At 49.7% G+C, this 18,615-nt stretch overlaps 2 protein-coding genes across 7 annotated transcripts in view; one reads left to right on the top strand and one right to left on the bottom strand.

Annotated features, from left to right (window-relative positions):
* Positions 1 to 1,982: 1,982 nt before the first annotated feature.
* Positions 1,983 to 6,379, top strand: DLK2 (delta like non-canonical Notch ligand 2). Of its 2 annotated transcripts, none has more exons than XM_072642242.1 (6): positions 1,983 to 2,245; positions 2,834 to 2,951; positions 3,367 to 3,430; positions 4,178 to 4,308; positions 4,966 to 5,110; positions 5,450 to 6,379. In XM_072642242.1, the coding sequence occupies exons 1-6, from the start codon at positions 2,093 to 2,095 to the stop codon at positions 6,189 to 6,191; spliced, it is 1,353 nt and encodes a 450-aa protein (XP_072498343.1). In that variant the 5' UTR covers positions 1,983 to 2,092; the 3' UTR covers positions 6,192 to 6,379. The 2 variants fall into 2 exon arrangements, with proteins under 2 accessions (XP_072498343.1, XP_072498342.1); XM_072642241.1 differs by having other exon boundaries at positions 1,984 to 2,245; positions 3,364 to 3,430.
* ABCC10 (ATP binding cassette subfamily C member 10) overlaps positions 6,334 to 18,615 on the bottom strand; it is a 35,119-nt gene continuing 22,837 nt past the window's right edge. For 2 of the 5 annotated variants that reach the window (XM_072642237.1, XM_072642238.1), the window contains exons 11-22: positions 16,375 to 16,452; positions 16,012 to 16,203; positions 14,060 to 14,210; positions 13,711 to 13,900; positions 11,573 to 11,916; positions 10,962 to 11,131; positions 10,256 to 10,416; positions 9,254 to 9,507; positions 7,829 to 7,974; positions 7,583 to 7,680; positions 7,244 to 7,356; positions 6,334 to 6,839 (exon numbers count right to left, since the gene is read on the bottom strand). In XM_072642237.1, the coding sequence (XP_072498338.1) occupies positions 6,704 to 6,839; positions 7,244 to 7,356; positions 7,583 to 7,680; positions 7,829 to 7,974; positions 9,254 to 9,507; positions 10,256 to 10,416; positions 10,962 to 11,131; positions 11,573 to 11,916; positions 13,711 to 13,900; positions 14,060 to 14,210; positions 16,012 to 16,203; positions 16,375 to 16,452 (2,033 nt within the window). In that variant the 3' untranslated portion in view covers positions 6,334 to 6,703. The remainder of the gene's footprint in view (positions 6,840 to 7,243; positions 7,357 to 7,582; positions 7,681 to 7,828; positions 7,975 to 9,253; positions 9,508 to 10,255; positions 10,417 to 10,961; positions 11,132 to 11,572; positions 11,917 to 13,710; positions 13,901 to 14,059; positions 14,211 to 16,011; positions 16,204 to 16,374; positions 16,453 to 18,615) is intronic. The other 3 variants (XM_072642239.1, XR_011974282.1, XM_072642240.1) reach the window with 3 other exon arrangements.

The following is an 18,615-nucleotide window of genomic DNA, read 5'->3' as shown; positions in this document are numbered from 1 at the left end:
GCTATGTACCAGATGAAAAAACAACAGGCTTTGTTAGGGACCAATTTATGTATTTACTTACCTGTGTATATATTGTTTCCTCCAATGAATAGATAAATGGATAAAATATTTATTCAATGCTTACTCTGTTCAAGGCACTGTGTAGATTGTAAGCAGGGACTGTCCCACTTTGGGGACCTTAAAATTTACTAGTAGTATGAGGCATATCCATAAATAACTACGTTGGAGTGAATTAAATGCATAAGAGAGGTCACAGAGGCTTGAGAGATTACCGGAGGGAAGGATGATCTAATGAAATCTTAGGAGAGAGAGGAGAGGAAGAGAGGGAGAAATAGAGCTGGGCAGATACTTCTGCCATCTGCCTCTGTCCCTCTTATACTGGCAGGAAACCCACAGAGGATGCAGGCAGAATAATATGTGCATGCAAATCATCCCAAATGAGAAACCTTCAAAGCACAAGGAATGCCAAGGAGATGTTGCTGATTCCCTACTCAAAAAAGAAAACACATTTTTAAGTCATCATCTTGATGTCTAATTTGTACAGAGTTTGCTGAATGATTAGCACCCTGGTAGGATAAGACTAGGTGATGTATTGGTTGCAGACCAGGGTGCAGAGGTGGGCCTAGAGTCAGGAAGACTCATCTTCCTGACTTCCAATCTTATTTACACTTAATAGTTGTGTAACCCTGGTCAAGTCACTGAACCCTCTTTGCCTTAGTTTCCTCATCTGTAAAATGAGCTGGAGAAGGAGATGGCCAACCACTCTAGTATATTTACCAAGAAAACCCCAAATAGGGTCATGAAGAATTGGACAAAACTGAACAAGGGTAAGACACCAAGGCCAGGTCAAAAATGTTGGAGTCTGGCTAGTATGGAGATGGGATCTGCCAAAGTTACATTTCAGAGGCCAAAAGTGTTTAGAGATTGTAGAGGACAACAGTAGAGAGACTGGCTTGGAGGTGTAGAGGGATTGAGGAATGACAAAGGAAGACTGGGGTGGGTAGGGGAGGGGGGGAATGTGTGGTACCTGAGAGGAGAAGGAAGGTTGGAAAGAAGAGGAAGGGATGGAAGTCAAGGAGTGGACATGGGGTTATACTGGAAGGATAAAAGAAGGTTGTGAGGCTAAATGAAGCTGGAAGGAAGAAGAAAATAGAGAGAAGAGACAGGGAAAGAAAAGAAAGAGTAAGGACTGCAAAGATTAAGGGGAAGGTAAGATCCGGAGGGGAAGAAACAAGAAGGTAAGAGGACAAGTGTTGAAGAGAGGATAGAGGAGGGTGGGGGCTAGTGGGAGAACGGATAGGAATATAAAATGGAAAATGAGGGGTTCAGAACTGCAGGGCAGGAATAATTGGGCCAAAATGTGCAGCATCCTTTTGTCTCTAAATTCCTAGCAAGCTTTTAGAAGTCCTATGCTTTTCTGGAGAGAAAAAGAGAGAAACCTAGAGATTCAGGCCTTTTCTGATCATCCTTCCCCCTCACCCCCAACGCTGCTTTCTTGTCCACCACTTGTCTTGTATATGCTTTGTATATCTTGCATCTACTAATCTCGACCCTCGTTGTTTTCGGCTCCCTTTCTTTTCTCCTAAAACCAACGTTCCTTGAGGACAGGAACTGTCTCACCTGTTATTGTATCTTCAGAGCCTAGCAGTGTTTGATACATTGTGCTTAAATGAATGCTCATTGAATAAATGGAGTTGGAGACGGAGAAAAGGGGGAAACGGGGGAGACACAGTAACAGATGAAGATCACAGCTGTGGGTACAGGGATGGTGTGAGCTTTGTGAATGAGAAGTGGGGATATAAGGGATGGGTGAGGGATGTGGGCGTGAGGCGCGTGTGTGTGTGTGTGCGCGCGTGTGCGCGCTGGTGTGTTGCCTGGATTGGGGGCGCGGTGCCTGAGGCAGTGACTGCAGCGGGAAGGGGGGCGGGCCGGCAGGCGGGCAGGCGGGCAGGCGGGCGGCGGCCCGGGGGGAGGGCGGGTTCTGCCGGCACACGCCGCCCCTGGCAAGCGGCCTGAGAGCACCGAGCCGCCGCCGCCGCCCCCGCTCCCCGGTCTGGCCCGGATCCGGAGATTCCCGGAGCGCTCAGCATGGATGCCGCTTTCCTGGCCGGCCCCCTGGCCCTATAGGGGGCCGCCGTGCGCAGCCCCCGGCTCTGGCCTGGATCCTCTTGGATCCCCCGGCCCCGCTCTCCGCACTCCGCTTCCCTGGCTGGGCTCCTGGGCGCACCGCGCCGTCACCCCCGAGGTGAGGAAGGACCCTGGAGAGAGCGCGCGGGAGGTGGGGGGCTGGGAGAGACCAGGTGGGAAGCTATCGGAGGCAGGGGGCTCAGAGACATCAGCCTCCTTCCCGAGCCGGCCAGGGGATGGGAGGGTTGGAGGATGGGGGTGTCTTGGCCCTGTGCGGTTGCCAAGCCGGAGCGAGTCGGGGGGGGGGGGGGCCGCTCTGAGAGGCTGGGGGTGGAAGTGACCCCACGCCTTGGAGGGCGGGGGGCTCAGTAAGAGGTAGGGGGGGCAGACTACTCTGTCTCGAGGATTGCCCCCTGTTTCCGATCTTGCTGCCCCCACCTCCAGGCCCCTTTTCTCCAGCCCCTTCCCCTACAGCCAGGGCACATGCTCCCGACCCCTACAGTGCCATTGCCCCTTACGCCCCCACCTTATCTTCACCCCTTACTCCCTGTCGTCCAGGTTCTGACCTCGTCACCCTGAGTCTCCCCCACCTCCGCCATCCCCGCCCTTTCTCCTTATCTCTATGTCCCCGCAACCCCTGTTCTATTCTAGCACTGTCCCCGTCGTCTCCACGTCTCTTCTAGCCCCGTCTTGTCTGGTCTTACAGGTGTCCGTCCTTCGTCCGTCCCTCCTGGGGCCGGCGCTGACCATGCTAAGCGGTTGCCGCTGCCTTCAGCTCGTGTCCCTACTCTGGATCCTGGGGACATCAGGACAGCCCACCCATGGTGAGTGTCCCCAGCTCCGGGACCCCACGAGGAGGGAGGGAGGAAAGCTGAAGCTCCCGACCCATCTCTCCCCACCTTGCTCTGACCAGGAGTAGCCTCAGCCTCAGTCCCCTGTTCCCACACTGACCTCTGCCGGTAGAAGCAAGGACTACATTCATACTGACCATCAGTGCCCCTGGGGGGACCCAGTGGATCTCACCCTTCCCAAACTAGGTTGTGTGAAAATGGACGCAGGTCCTTTTTTTTTTTTTTTTTTTTGGCGGGGGAGGGGGGGTGGGGTGGGGTGGGGCGGGACTCCATTTGCCGACCTAAGAAAAGTAAGATCCTCCTCACCCAAAATACAGATCTCCTACTTGGGAGATACTTTGATTTGTGCCACCTCAAAACAATACTCTTATTTTCTTACCTCCAGTAGCTGAGGACTGTAGTTCTCACTGTGATCTGGCCCACGGCTGTTGTGAGCCTGACGGCACGTGCAGGTAGGTGCTTTGGCTCTCCCAAACCTTAGTCTACATTCAAAACCCCCTCCCTGGACCCCATTTCCCCTACACTAGCCCTGTCTCATTGTTTAGATGACCCCTCCCTTTCCCCTCTACAAGAGGCCAGAGGGTCCAGAGGCTCTTTCTTGTACACCAGGAAACGACATATCAACCAATTACCCCACAGTCCTCCTTGCCTTTTTGTGGGCTAGAGAGCACTTTGCATAGTCCTACGTTTATTCACTATCCCCATAGTTTTGCTAACATTCCTCTTCTCTCTAAAGTGTTTGTCCCCTGGGTCAGAAGGATGAAGTGATCAAATGGAGAAAATAACTAGATATGAGGAGAGCAAAGGGGCAAAGCAATAAAGACAGGAAAAGGAGTTGATGTGGTTTAGCCAGGATTAGAGAAAACTGGAAAATTTCTAATGGTACACTTAGGCAGATTCCCAATGCTTGCAGGGGCTTGTTCACAAGAACAAGTAAATGACAATGGGTGAAATTGAGGTTAGAGATAAAGAAGAGCCCCTTGACTAGGTTTTGTTTTTACAGGGCATGCTGGGATTTAAGAACAGGAAAGCTGTTTGCCTCTCAGGATATGAAATGCCAACTGATCAGCTTCAGACCTTACTAACCAACGTAGGGATCGGGTACTAGATCCCAGTTTCCCCACTCTATTTGATGGAGGCTTTTATTTTCATTTCCTGAAATCTCCCAGAATAACTTGTGCCTCCATCCTCCTCCTCAGGTGTGACCCTGGCTGGGAAGGACTACACTGTGAGCGGTGCGTCAGGATGCCTGGTTGCCAGCATGGCACCTGTCACCAACCCTGGCAGTGTATCTGCCTTAGTGGCTGGGCAGGTAAATTCTGTGACAAAGGTAAGAATAGGTGTGGGAACAGCTGCTGAGCACTTCAGGTAAAGTGGAAGGGACCCCATGGACCTAATGGGGAAATGAAAGGAGACCTAGTAATACAAATTCTTTAGGTTTCAATAGCCTTTTGCATTTTAAAAAAACTTTCCTATTCATTCAGTCACAGGTATTTATTAAGCATGTGCTTAACACATTATGCTTCAGTATGCTAGTACAAAGTGTAGGCATGATAGAGGCATTGTGTAAACGAATGAACAGTGATACAATGAAAGACAGAAATACAAATTCACTCTTTTATTTGTTCTTGTCAGTGATAACCCTGTGAGGTAGGTGGGTCCTAATTTTAATGATGAGGAATTGGGAGGGATTGTGGGGGACAGAGGGCACACAGAGCCCTCAAATGAATTACTAAAAGCCTCAGCAGCTGGTCACTGACTAGAGCCCAGGTCTGGACACCTGCCTCTCAGAATGAGGTGCTCTTTACTGTATAGCAATGATCCTGAGATAGGGAATGTGGCTAAGAAGCATCCCAACAGAAACTAGGTCCCCAAAGTGGAAGCTAGGCACAGGGTGGGGGGAAATTTCAGAAGTCCTCAGCCTGCACTGGGTGAAAGGGGGAGGAAGAGAGGCAATTCTCTACAGGTATCCCTCTCTCCCCTCCAGATGAGCACATCTGTACCAAGCAGCCACCCTGCCAGAATGGAGGGAAGTGTGTATATGAGGGGGATGGGGAATACCACTGTGTGTGCCCAGCAGGTTTTCATGGGCGTAACTGTGAGCGCAAGACTGGGCCCTGTGAGCATGCTGGGTGAGTTGAAACGGGAACAAGCAGAGTAGGGGCTTGGGCACAGGCCAGATTTTAAGGTATTAGAAGGACAGGAGAGGGTGGGGTGAGGGCAGTGGGCCAAAGATCAGGATGTTGAAGGTGGGGGGAAGGTAATAGGGAATATGTATTGAGGGTGAGGGTGGATGGATTTGGGGATGCAGTTGTAGAAACTTAAAGGGGGAAGAGAGACCTCAGAGAAAACCTAGTCCAACCACCTCTGTCTGTAGAGGGGACAGCTCGCCCAGAGTGGGGATGTGATTTGGTCCAAGTCACACAACATTGTCATTATTAACTCTCTCCTTTCCATCTCCCTCTTCTCAGGTCTCCTTGCCGGAATGGCGGGCAGTGCCAAGATGATCAAGGCTTTGCAAAGAACTTCACATGCCGCTGCTTGGCAGGCTTTGTGGGACCACGCTGTGAGGTCAATGTGGATGACTGCCTAATGAGACCCTGTGCCAATGGTGCCACCTGTCATGATGGCATCAACCGCTTCTCCTGCCACTGCCCTGAAGGCTTTGCTGGTCGTTTCTGCACTGTCAACCTGGATGACTGTGCCAGCCGACCATGCCAGCATGGTGCCCGCTGCCGGGACCGTGTCCATGACTTCGATTGCCTCTGCCCTGATGGCTACGGGGGCAAAACGTGTGAGATTGTCCTCCCAGCCCTGGACCTCCCTACAGAGCCAGACAGTGCCCCTGGACCCAGCCTTGCAGCTGTGGTTCCTTTCACGGTACCAGCTCCCTTCAGCGTGGGTGCAGGGCTACTTCGAATCTCAGTGAAGGAAGTAGTACGCCGACAAGAGACAGGGATAGGGGAGTCAAGCCTGCTTGTTTTGGTGGTATTCGGGGTCCTCACTGCCACCGCGGTCCTCACCACAGGGCTGTTGATCTTCTGGGCATGGCGCCATGGGCACTGCCCTGCCAGGCCCTGCTGCTACCCTTTTCACCAATATGCTGTACCCCCTGAGCAACATGACCAGGAGTGCCAGGTCAGCATGCTCCCTGCTGGAATCTCCCCTCCAGCTGGCTCCCCACCCGAGCCTGGCAAGACCACAGCACTGTGATGGGGGTTGGAGGGGGGGCAGAGTGGGGCCCCCTCTCCATCTCAATCCTCCTCACATCTCCTACCTTCCAGAGACCATTGTGGGTTCCCCCCACTGAGGTGTCTCAGCCTCACACCAGATATGCTATTTTTTTAAATATACAGATTGTTCAAGAGAGGTTTTATCAAATAAAATGACAAAAAATGACAGTGAGTGATAGCTCGTGCTCCCAGGACTCCTGGTCCCAGGTGGGGCCAGCCTAGAGCCCCATGTTCAAGGTCCTAGTTCTGGTCCAGTAAGAGCTCTCCTCCAATACTCTCAGCTTACTGAGGGGGACTGGTATCAGAGAGAGCATCCTGAGGTACCTGGCCAGGGATGCTTGGGGAAGGTGAGGAGGGCCAGGTGTCCCTACAGATGAGGGGAGAGTAAACAGCTGTTCATCACCTGAGTTTAAAAGCCCCAAACCCTCCCCCAAGGGGAGGGAGATGACGACTGAGGAAAAATAGAAGATCATTGGTTCAGAAAAGGCAGGGTCATTGCTGACTCTTCTGTAGCAGCTGATGGAACAATGAGTAGGGCCTACTTCGCAGGGCAGCTGGAGTGTCCAGTTCAGCCACCCTTCCTGCATGTAATACCAGCACCCGGTCTGAATTCAGGATAGTGTTGAGCCTACAAGGCAGGTGAAAGTGAGCACAGAGTGAAATGGTTGACCCTTTCCCCATCTCTCACTCCTTGCTACTCCCTTACTCTCAGACATCAGATTTCACCCACCCACTCCAATTGGGCGGTCAGGTTTTCATCGTTGGGGGGAGTGAGGGAAGAAAGAGAAGGTCTCTTAGTGACTCAGTTTCCCTCAGGGTGAGACAGTTCCCATCTCTGGTGTCTCACCCATGTCTGGCAGAAGAGTGATATTTGCCTGAGACAAGATGAAGATATCTCCTCGCTAACTTCTCAGTGGTCCCCCAAAAGGAGGAAGGGATAAAAGGTCTGAAGCTAGCCTGCTGATTTAGTCTTTTCTCCTCCTCCCCCATCACCCTGGTCCTTCCCTGGGCATCTCCACGACACACACATACCTATGTGCAATGGTCAGAACAGTCTTGTTCGCAAAACGATTATAGATTGTCTGTTGGAGCAGCTGGTCTGTCTTCTGGTCCACGCTGGCTGTAGCCTCATCAATGCATAGGATCTGGGGGACAGGGAGAAGGGGTTATGTTTGCCCTGGATCCTATCCTAGTACCCATCCCTTTAGCCCCCTCGTCCCAACTCTGCACTGGAGGTCTGAGCCCTAGGAAAGCAAACCTCTTTTTATGTCTCCCTGATAATCCAGGAGGGCTCCTCCATCACCCTTTCCAAGGCCACCCTCTTGCCCCTCTACCAAACCCACCCATTGGGCCCCTAGTCCCATTCCTTACCTTGGCATCTGTAAGGAGAGCTCTGGCCAAACACAATAGCTGCCTCTGCCCTAGTGACAAGCGTCGTCCCCTCTCACCCAGTTCACCATCCAGACCACCTATTAGGCCCAGACTATGTCATCCCAAGAGGCTAGCCTTTCTTCTTCCAGACTCCCCCCTCCCTCGTGACTTCACAAGGCCTCCCTTAGCTCCAGAAAGGGGCCTTTCCTTGGCCAGGTTCTCTTACTACCTGTTTCCAGAACTCACCCAGTAGAGTGATCACCTTGCTCAGGTGACACTCCTCCAAGGCCTGCCACAGTGCCGCATCCTCATAGCGACCCAGTGGGTCCAGGTTTTCTCGTACTGTGCCGCTGAACAAAAAGGGCTCTTGAGGGATGATGGCCAACTGGGACCTGAGAGGCAGGAAAGGGAGCAAACAATATGATCTGGTACCTTCTCCTTGGTGGAAAGATCCATTCCCTGCTCCTGAGTTTGACCCTCTAATTCCTACCCATGAATCAGTCATTCAATGGGAAACAACATAGTGTAGTGAAAGAGTCCTGGGACTGCTTGCTGTCTTGGGGAGGGGGGAGGGAAGGAAGAAAAATTCGGAACTCAAAATCTTATAAAAATGAATGTTGAAAACTATTTTTATATGTAACTAGAAAAAGTAAAATACTATTAAGTGGAAAGAAAAAAAAAAGAAAGAGCCCTAGGACAGCTAGGTGGTACAACGGATAGAGCACCTGCCATGGAGTCAGGAGGACCTGAGTTCAAATCTGGCCTCAGACACTTACTAGCAGTGTCACCCTGGGTAAGTGACTCAGCCCTGATGACACCTTCCAAAAAAAAGAATTAGAGAAAGAAAGAAAGAGCCCTGAATTGGGAGTTGTAGACTTGGTTTTGAATCCTGTCCTGTTACGGCCTTTGTGACCTCAGGCAGTTAATTCCCTTTTCTGGGTCTGTGTCCTAACAGGTAAAATGTGGAGGTCCAACTAAACACTCTCTAAGGTCACTTCCAGCTCTAAATCTTAAGATCCTGCTATGCATTTAGCAGTTTACGAGGTACCCTGAGGGACAGCAGAGAGAAATAAAATATGGCCTCAGGAGCTCCAGTCTCATCGGAGGACAGAATGACACTCATGCCTTATGGTGTTTAGAGTGGGACTGGAGTAAGGCAAAGATTTAGATTAGATGAGGGAGATTTTGTTTAGAAAGACAAAGGCTTGGCCCACACCTTGAAGAGGATGGGAGGGAGAAAGGAAAGCACTGTGAGGTAGGGGGCCAGCCAAGGAAGAGTCTCCAGTGAGCATGGCAGGGTTCTCAGGATGCTGAGACTGGCCTGAACCAAGGGGAGGGAAGAAATGGGAAATGAGGTGGGTTAAGGGGTTGGGAAAGGCCTTGAAAACCAAGCTTAGGAGGCTTATTTGATAAAGATAGCCATCTACAGCACCCATAGTAGTGCATGGCACATAAAAGGTTGTTTTTCTTTGCCCAGGTACTTCTCCATCTCTCTCAGTTCCCTTTGCACCCACAGCACCAATCAGCCTTTCCCATTCCCCAGCTTCCCCAAACTGCACCACTCCCATTCTTCTGTCTTTAGGTCCTATCCCAGCCCTCTACACTGATGCAAGAGTCCCAGGGCCCAGAGCACTCTCACCCCTTATGCGGCAGCCCTGCCCCCAACTCCACCTGAGATCTGACAAGCCCAGCAAGCTGGTGTCCACACCATCCAGGAAAATGTGCCCGGAGTTGGGCTCCACCAGCCGAAACAATACCAACAGCAGAGAGGACTTTCCGGAACCTGTCCGGCCCACAATGCCTATCTTCTCCCCAGGTAGCACGCTGAAGGTGACCCCATCCAAGGCATTGGGCAACCCAGGCCGGTAAGCCAATACCACGTCCTGGAACTCCACGTGTCCTTGTGACAGCCAGCCCACTCCGACCTGTGGTCACCAAAGGGAAGGAGGAGATGGGGGAGAGAGTGAAAAGAGATGTGGGCAACATGAGAGTGGCAGTGGGGTTGAAACAGTGAGACAAAAATGGAGAGAGATGAGAGAGATATCATGAGAAGAGATAGGAGAAACGGTGGGGAGGAAGGGAGGAAAATTGTGGGAGAGATGGGAAGGTGGAAGAGCATGAATAAAGAATGAGGAGGTGTGAACACGGTGTAGGGGCGGAATGGAAATGAAGACAGATGGAAGCATGGTAAGAAGGGAGTGAGGAGAAATAGGGAAGGATGGTCAGAAGAGAAGTGAGGTGAGGAAGACAGGGAGAGAGAGATGGTGCAGAGCACAGAAGGTGGTAACAATGAGGAAGATGGTGAGAGACAGTGAAGAGGAGGGGCAGGATGGGGAGGAGATAAGGAAAAGGGGAGGGAGAAAGAGAAATGAGTGAAGAAACGTGAAGGAAAAGAACCAAGGTTGTGGGGAGATGAGGAGAAAAGTTGTAAGGGGAATGAATGGTGGAGAATTAGCCATTACCCACCATAACACCCTCCTCTCCACCCTGTACCACCTGGCAGGGTTAAACCAATTCCTAGGTTCTTCTCATTTTGTCCCGGGCTCTATGTCCTGCTCCTCAAAGAGTGAGCTGTGTAGGACTGAAACTAGACCATACTGGGGAGAGGGCGGTAGGGCTGTGGCTTTTGGCTCCGAGGTGGAGAGAAGGGAAGGGGCATCCAATCACCTATACCTGTATGTGCTGCCCCTGGGGTTCACTGGGCAGGTCACAAGAATACTCTTCCAGTCGCTCCACGCTCACCATCATGGCTTCCGTTTGTGTGAAGCTGCTCACCAGGCCTGAGAGAAGGCCCGTCAGGGACAGGGCATAGGACAGCGACAGGCCCACCAGTCCTAAGGAGAAAAAGAATGTGGTGAGACTGCCAGAGTTGCTGGCCGTCCCGGGCTTAGGGCTGCCCTGGCCCCCTCCAGGGAGGTTGGAGAGCAGGGGCTCCATGTCTGTATGTATTAGACTTGAAGTTTCTTAAGTGAAGATGACTTATTTCATTTTAATACTTTCAACACCTAGCACAAAAAGTTGCTCAAAATAGGTATTTAAATATTTCTTGAATCGGCTTGTGAAAGACTGTGTGTACATGTGTACATATGTGTGTTTATCTATACATATGGGAGAATAAGAGGAGGCAGGCTGAGAACAAAAGGACCCAGGGGAGACCACAAGAGGCTAGTCCCTGTAACAGGGGAGGTATACACAGGGGACTAAGGATGAGGGTACTGGAAGCAGGGCCTGGGGGAGGAGGTGCAGGTAATGGAGACAGATATATAAGAGTAGGAATTAGGGCAGAAAGTTCATTAATAAGGAAGAGACGCACAGGGCAAAGTTGGGGGGCGGGTCTCAGCTAGGACAGGGACAAGGCCAACAGTGACAAAGGTGGCACCTGGGTTAGCGAGGTGTTGGTGATGCTGGATGAGGGCGATGACGGCAATGGCACTAACCACAGTGGCACCCATGAGCTGCAGCCGTATGTCCAGCCACTGCAGGCACGCACTGGCAGCAAACTGGCAGCGCTGGTTAAGCTCCAGTAGCTTTTCATTCTCCTCTTCAAACCTGAGGACCAAGAGCTGAGTTTTCTCTCTCCTACCCATGTGCCAAGGACTAGCCTCAGGGGGTGGATCACCTCCTTCCTGTCCTCATGTCTAAGATTAGAATCTGCTTACTCATAGGGTTTGGCATAGGAGAGGTGATAATTGGCTTATGCACAGAAGTCTCCCTAAACTCCCCCAGGCCCCCTGTCTCCCAGGGACCCTTTGAAATCTTCCCCTCCATGCTTATTATCTGTCCAGACTCTCCCTTCTCTCTTTAGGATCCCACAGCCCTTCCCCACTGTGTCTCCTCAGCACCATTTCTTTTCCTTCTAAGGGCCTCATCCCCCTGATCCCACCATCTGCAGTCTGTCTCACCCTAGTAAAATTCCTGGATGGGCTCTCTTTAGATGTGACCTTCTGTTCCTGGTAGAGATACGGAATCTTGCCTAGCATGAGCCCTCACCTGCAGGTGGCACAAGCAGCCCGGATGATACTGAGCCCAGCGAGGCTCTCAGAGAGGTGGGTATAGAGGGGGGAGAGGGTGAGGCTGCTCAGGCGCCGCAGTTCCCTCGAGGAAGCCCGGTAGTGGCGCTGGACAGAGTAGTAGAGGGAGCCGAGGGGTGGCAGCAGCAGCAGCAGCCAGGGCAGCCCCAAGCCCAGGACAGCCAGCAGCCCCAGCAGTCCCACTGCATTGGCCAAGAGGATGTTGAGAACAAAGGGCAGGCTGTCATCCGCGCAAGCCACATCAGATGAGAAGCGGTTCAGGATCCGGCCGGTTGGTGTGGAGTCAAAGAATGTCACAGGAGCCTGCAAAGGGAGGCCATTTTTGGGGCAGTGAAGTTGGGTGATGTTAGGAGAGCTTAGGGCAAGAAACTTGGTGGAAGAAGAATCTTGAAGGGGAAGGAATTAGTTATGAGCCCTGCCATGAGGAAGAGAACTGGAAGAGAAAGGAGTCTCATAAGAGAGCTTTGAGTAGATGTAGGGATGGTAGGGGTGGGGTTCTTTGAGGAAAAGGCAAGTAGAATAGTAAGGAGGTGAAAGTCTTTTGGTGGCAGCTAGGGCAGGGTAGAAGGAAAAAGCTCTAACTGCTAGGGAGGGGAGGAATCTCCTCTAGCTGGTAGGACCTCTGGGAAATTGGCCTGTCCATCTTCCTGCCTCTAATCAGACACTTGAGCTGTTCTTAAATCTCCCCACGGAGAAAGGAGCTATGACTAAAAGCCAGCTGGATTCCCAAATTCCCACTAACTGTAACAGCTAATCTGCTCCCTGGCGGGCAAACGAAGAAATGTGCTTAATTCCTCTGCAAGAAGAGTATATGGGAACATACAAACAAAAGGCATTCATGAAACATTAAGAAAAAAAAAGGTAACTCTCTGTTACTGCTTCCCACCCTTTCCCTTCAAAGAGGTCCTTCCTGAGAGCTGACCTCTCTAGAAGATGGAGACCTTCCACTGCAGTGAGATGAAGGTAGGTGTCAAGATCTTCTGACCAGCAGGTTGTGGGAAAAGCAATAGCTTCAGAGAAGGGGAGCGAGGCTATGGAGCCTCCTTCTCTGGAAGGGAATTTATTAGGAGCAGGAAAAGCTCCCAATCCCTGAAGGGAGTCATTCTATCTGGAGACAGGGGACTGGCCTAGTTGACCTCCTAAGGTTTCTAACCTCTTCCCAACTGTAGCTTCAGTTGGTCACTCCTGGTCCATCTGCTCACAAAAGCAGTAACTCTCCGGACTATAGCACTGTTCCACCAAAGTGTCTTCTTCACAACCACTCTGTGAAGTTGGTAGTGTGAGTATGAGCATTCCCACTTTACAGATGAGGGAATTAAGGGTCAGAAAATTTCACTGAGAGGCCACATTGGCTAGTGGTGAGAGCCCTGGACTTAGAAGTCAGGAAGGCCTGACCCTTTCTAGTTGTGTGACCCTTCAGCAGGTCAGGCCACCTCTCTGAGCCTCAGTTTCCCCATGTGCAAAATGAGGATGATAATAACAGCACTTATGTCGTAGGGTTACGAGGATCACATAGGACACTAAGCACTTTGCAAACTGGATGCGCTACAAAATGAATTATTATTACAACAGAAACAGAGCAATACAGTGGCTGCAACATCAGCCTCTGAGTCATAAAGACCTTGGTTCAAATCCTTCGTCTGCCTCCCCAGGTCAGTCACAACTCCTCAGGGCCCCCAGACACCTCTCTAAGGGTAAGACTCATGGAGAAGTTGAGGGACTGCAGCAGAAAAGGAGATCCCCACACTAGGAGCACCTTGCCCTGATTAAAGAGCCAGTGTAGTTTCTCTAACCTCCAAAGAATTAAGGGACTCATCCAAGGCCTTGCAACTAGGCAAGTGTCCAAGCTGGGTCACTTGATTCCAGATCTAACGTCTACAATATGCTGCTTCTAGGCGACAGAGAAGAGTGAGCACCTTACTCCAAAGGACAGCCTTCTCCAAGCTGCCTAGGGAAAAGAGAGGAACTTTGGCATGCTGGCGACATCAGGCAGACAAAGTAGTGTAGAGCCGGAGCAATGGCCCTCATGAGCTGAGGGAAGGTTGGCAAAAGGGTCTCTCCCAGCCTTCCCCCCATAACATCTTTCCACCCACTCACCCTGAGGACACGGTACAGCAGGCGCTGATGCAGGGTGGCCGCCGCCTGGAGGATGCCAGTGGCAAAGAGTATTGCCCGCAGGAGGGTACAGATCGAATTGGCACTGGCAATGGCCCCATACACAGTCAGGTAGAACTGCACATCCAGGGAGCTATTTGGGGTGGCTCTGAGCCAGGGTGACACGGAGGCACTGGACAGAGGGAAGAGAAAGTGGGATCCATTACTGTGTCATCCATAGTCCTCAGGCTTCACACCTTCACCCCCCAAAAGCCATCAGGATCCACTCTCAAGCTTAGTCCCTGAATCCAGGTATGACTCTGGTTTTTTCAGGGCCCCCTAGACCACTCACAAGAGGCCTCCAGGGGAGAAGAGAAGCAGCTGTGGGGAGAGCAGCGAGGGTGCTTGGTTGTTGATGTGCAACAGCTCTTGGGAGCCATTCTCTGCTATCTTCAGCTGGGAGATCCAGTGAGAGAGCCACCAATCAGCAGCATTCCGAGTCCCTGGGAAGAGAGCAAAGGAAAAAAGGGGAAAGAAAAGCCATCTGTCATTTGTATTTTTCTAGGCTTACCCAGCTTTCCTCTCATCTATTACTCCTCCCTTGGTCGCCTTGACAGCTCCAGTTCCTGCCTCCACAGTTCTCTAGCTCCTTCTCCGTCCTAATGGTCTGTCTCCTCATCCCTTCACCCTTGGTGTCTCCTCCACAGCCCTGTACGCCACTCTGGAGGAAGTAGGGAGCAGTCCCAAATTTAGGAAATACAAGGATGACTAAGGAAGGCAAGGGCAGGGACAGAAAGCTGAATTCTGGGAAGGCTTTCCTCCCTGTGTCCCTGGGAAGCTCTGTGCTGGGGCTCAGGGCCAAAGCTACCACCTCTCTCTTCCAGAGAGTCCAATAAGAACAGCAATAATGACTGACTTTCTGGCAGTCTTTTAAGTCATACAAACATTGAACTCATTGCAATCTTCCAGGCAGAGAGGCATTACAGTGTAATGGAGAGGGCATTCCTGGAGTCAGACTAATTCCCGACTCTGCCACTGACTACTACTGTATGAGCTCTAACAAGTCACTTAATTCTCTGGGCCTCAGTTTCCTCATTTGGAAAAGGAGAAGCCTGGAATAGATGATGTGCTTTGCAAATCCAAGCAGATCTTGGCACATCTGGCACAGGGGAAGGTGGAAGGAAGGGAATAAACTTTTATTAAATGCCCACTATGTTCCAGGTACTGCGCTAAGTGCTTTATAATTATTATATCATTTTATCCTCACAAGAACCCTGTGAGATGGGTATTATTATTGTCTGCAATCATTTATTATTATAAATAATACATATGAATAATATAATATCCATGGAATATATTTATTATAGCATGTAATTATATTAATACATACTATATATAAATATTGTAATGGGGAAACTGAGGCAGGCAGAAGCGAAGTGACTTGCCCAGGGTCATGCAGTTAGGAAGTATCTGAGGCTGGATTTGAATTCAGATCTTCCTGATTCCGGGCCCAATGCTCTATCCACTGGGCTACCTAGTTGCCTATGAGGTGGGAAGATGCCATCAAAGGGGCATCCTTCCTTACTTCCACCTCCACTCCCAGTTCCAGAATCCAGGTCTGTCCGGGATGCAGGAACACCTGTGACCCCTGAAGGCACCCTTCCCACCCTGTTAGCGTAGGAACCCAGAACCCATCAGGTTGGCCTTACTGGCTCAGAACAGATGGGAGTCACTAACTCTATTCCTTCTGGTGAGAGGGAGGACCTTACCAACTGCTCTGCTACTACCTCCTAAAGTCCTCCAGGCTTTACCATCTGCCTTGCCTCTGTGTCCTCCAGATCCCAGGCACGGGGATCATCTGACCTAATGACATAAGGAAAAGACCCTAGGACCCTGCCATCCCCCCTTCATCACTGCACCTATAGGACTTCTGATGAACTTTATGAATTGTCCTCCCTAGTGAGTGTCCTATTGGTATCTACCTGGATGCTTTTTCATTCATTCATTCACACAGTTAGCATTTAGTAAATCCTTACTTGTTCATTCATTGGCTCCCTTCAGTTCTAAATCCAATAACCCAATGGCCAGAGGAAGAGACTATAGACTAGAGAAATGCATCCCCCTCGGTCACTCCCTTGAGCCCCTGGAGAGAAAGAATGCAGTACTATCTATACAGGAGGGAGTGAGCATCCTGGTAGGTAGGGCCCCTAGAGCTAAGACTGTCTAGCCCATGTGATGTGAATGATGGACAAAGGGAGGGGCAAAGCAATAAAGATAGCTGGGAGCTCACAGATATGCTCTTACCTTGCATGAGAAGCAAGAACAGGAGGATGGCCAGGGAGAGACCCCCCCCCACAGCTTTCCAGTAAGCCTGGTACACCTGCAAGGCCACGGCCCCTTCTTTCTTAGCTTCGTCCTGGAGCAGGCGGCTCAGATTGGGGCCCATCTCCTTGGGCTCCTCACTCTCTGTCTCTGGCTGCCATGCCTCTGAGGCTGCTGTTACAATGATGTAGAAGGACAAGAAGGGGAGTCACACTTGGAGGACTTGCAGTAGGAGGATGACCATGAGGAAGGGAAGAGAAGGGCAATGTCTCAAAATCTCAGAGGTACTGACCATGGAAGTTAGAGAGAAGAAGGAACATAAGGGGTGACTATGAAAAGGCACACCTGACTCAGTCTTCTGTACATCCTCAGACTGGGTATCAGGGGCAGCCTGTACCAGTGGCAGAATCTCAGAGGGTGGTCCTAGAGGATGGAATGGTGGTCAGAAGATATTAGGCCTAGTTACCAGTGGGTTATTGCATTTAGTTAAGTGTGTTCTAAACAGTAGATGCTCAAAAAATGTTTATGGTGCTTCAACATTTTGTGCCCTCTAATGGCCCCTGATCTAGCTGCCATCTTGGCTCTAACTTGCATAGTATCCTTGACTCCTAGGACTGGGCAAGGCCTTTAAGAGTCATCTAGTTCCTCACTGCTTCCAGAGACCTTGTTGTTCAGTTTTTCAACTGCGTTTGATTCTATGTGACGCCACTTGGGGTTTTCTGGTTTGCCATCTCCCTCTCCAGCTCATTGTACAGATCAGAAAACTAAAGCAGACAGGGTTAAGTGACTTGCCCATGGCACATAGCTAGTAAATATCTGAGACCAGATCTGAATTCAGGTCTTTCTGACTCCAGGCCTAGAATTCTATCCACTGTACCACCAAGCTGTTCCTGGCAGGCAGGCCAGCCCAGTCCTAAAAACAGTCTTAAAAGTCTAAGGCAAACAAAACAGATGCCCATACATTGGGGAATAGCTAAATAAGGTGTGGTACACAAATGAGGCATCTAGGTGACATAGAAAATAAAACACTGGACCTGGAGTCTGTGAGGAAGGCCTGAATTCAAACCTTGCCTTGAATACTTACTAGCTGGGTTAGGCAAGTCACTTAATGTCTCCCTGCCTCAGTTTCCTAAACTGTAAAATGGGGATGATAACATCTGCCTCACAGTATTGTTGTGAAGATCAAATGAGATAATATGCACAAAGATCTTTTCAAACTTTAAAGGGATATATAAATGCTAGCTACCATTACTGCCTCCTCCATCACCACCACCTCCAACACCACTACCACCACCACCATCATTATGATTGTTACTGAGCTATAAGAAAGAATGACTATGATGACCATAGAAAAGCATGGGAATTCTTATATAAACTGACACAAAGGGAAGTAATTAGAAGCAGAAAAACAATATACACAATGACTCCAACAATGTAAGTAAAAACCCAAACTAAAAAATCATAGAAAATCTATAGCCACATGAAAAAAATGCTCTAAAACACTACTGATTGGAGAAATTCAACTTAAAACCATTCTGAGGTACTACCTCACACCTATTAGATTAGCTAATAGAACAGAAAAGGAAAATGACAACTGTTGGAGGGGATGTGGGAAAATTGAGACATTAATGCACTTTTGGTGGAATTGTGATGGAGAGCTCTATATGCTGGGTTAAAGAGTTTCAATTCTGTTTCACTCAGTAAGCATTTATCAAGTGCCTGCTCTGTGCAAGGCCCTAGAGAGACAAAAAACCCCAAATGAAACAGCTGCTGCTCTCCAGGAATTTACAGTATACTGAGTTGCTTAAGACATGCACATAAGAGTTCTGATTTCAGTAGCAGCCAAGTGGCTCAGTTGATGGAACCCCCAGGCATGAAGGATTTGAGTTCAAATCCAGCTTTGGATAGTTACCAGTTTTATGACCTTGGGCAAGTCACTTAACCCTGACTGCCTTCCCCACCAAATAAAAGAGCTCTGACTTCAAGAGAGAGGGAAGTCTTCCATAAGTGGAAGTGAACTTTTCCTTTTCTGAACTCTGTCTTGTTTATGGTATTTCATTCCTTATTTATGGCATTTATCACATTCTGCTTTATACTACTGATGTTTATGTATGTCTTAAACACCTATTAGCTTCCTAAGGGCAGGGATTGTGTCTTACTTATCTCTGTATCCCCTGTAGCATGCAGGATGTCTCACCTACATTAACTGCTCAGTAAAAAGATGATAATAATAGCCAACATTTATAGAATATTTTGAGATTTTCAAAGCACTTTATAAATGTAATAAAAATATAATAGTCTATGCTATGATTTTCCCAGTAGTAATGGATGGCTGGGAGAGTTGGATTATAAGGAAAGCTGAGTGCTATAGAACTGACAGTTTTGAATTGTGGTGCTGGAGAAGACTTTTCGGAGTCCCTTGGACAGCAAAGGAGATAAAAGTAGTCAACACATAAAGAAATTAATTCATATTCTTCATTGGAAGGACAAATACTGCAGCTGAAGCTTAAATAACTTTGGCCATATAATGAGAAGACTGGGCTCACTGGAAAAGAACCTGATGTTGGGAAGACTGAAGGCAAAAGG

Source organism: Notamacropus eugenii, chromosome 2 (genome assembly GCF_028372415.1).
Source record: "Notamacropus eugenii isolate mMacEug1 chromosome 2, mMacEug1.pri_v2, whole genome shotgun sequence".
Taxonomy (NCBI): Eukaryota; Metazoa; Chordata; class Mammalia; order Diprotodontia; family Macropodidae; genus Notamacropus; species Notamacropus eugenii.
Note: the sequence above shows the minus strand (reverse complement) of the source record. Positions and strands in the feature narration are given on the sequence as shown.

What these genes read in the sequence shown, in the direction of transcription:
- DLK2 (XM_072642241.1), top strand. Translation starts at nt 2,093, where the DNA reads ATGCCGCTTTCCTGGCCGGCCCCCTGGCCCTATAGGGGGCCGCCGTGC. An exon ending in AGGTAAATTCTGTGACAAAG is followed by an intron (nt 4,309 to 4,965) that starts GTAAGAATAGGT and finishes TCTCCCCTCCAG; the next exon opens with ATGAGCACATCTGTACCAAG. An exon ending in GGGCCCTGTGAGCATGCTGG is followed by an intron (nt 5,111 to 5,449) that starts GTGAGTTGAAAC and finishes CCCTCTTCTCAG; the next exon opens with GTCTCCTTGCCGGAATGGCG.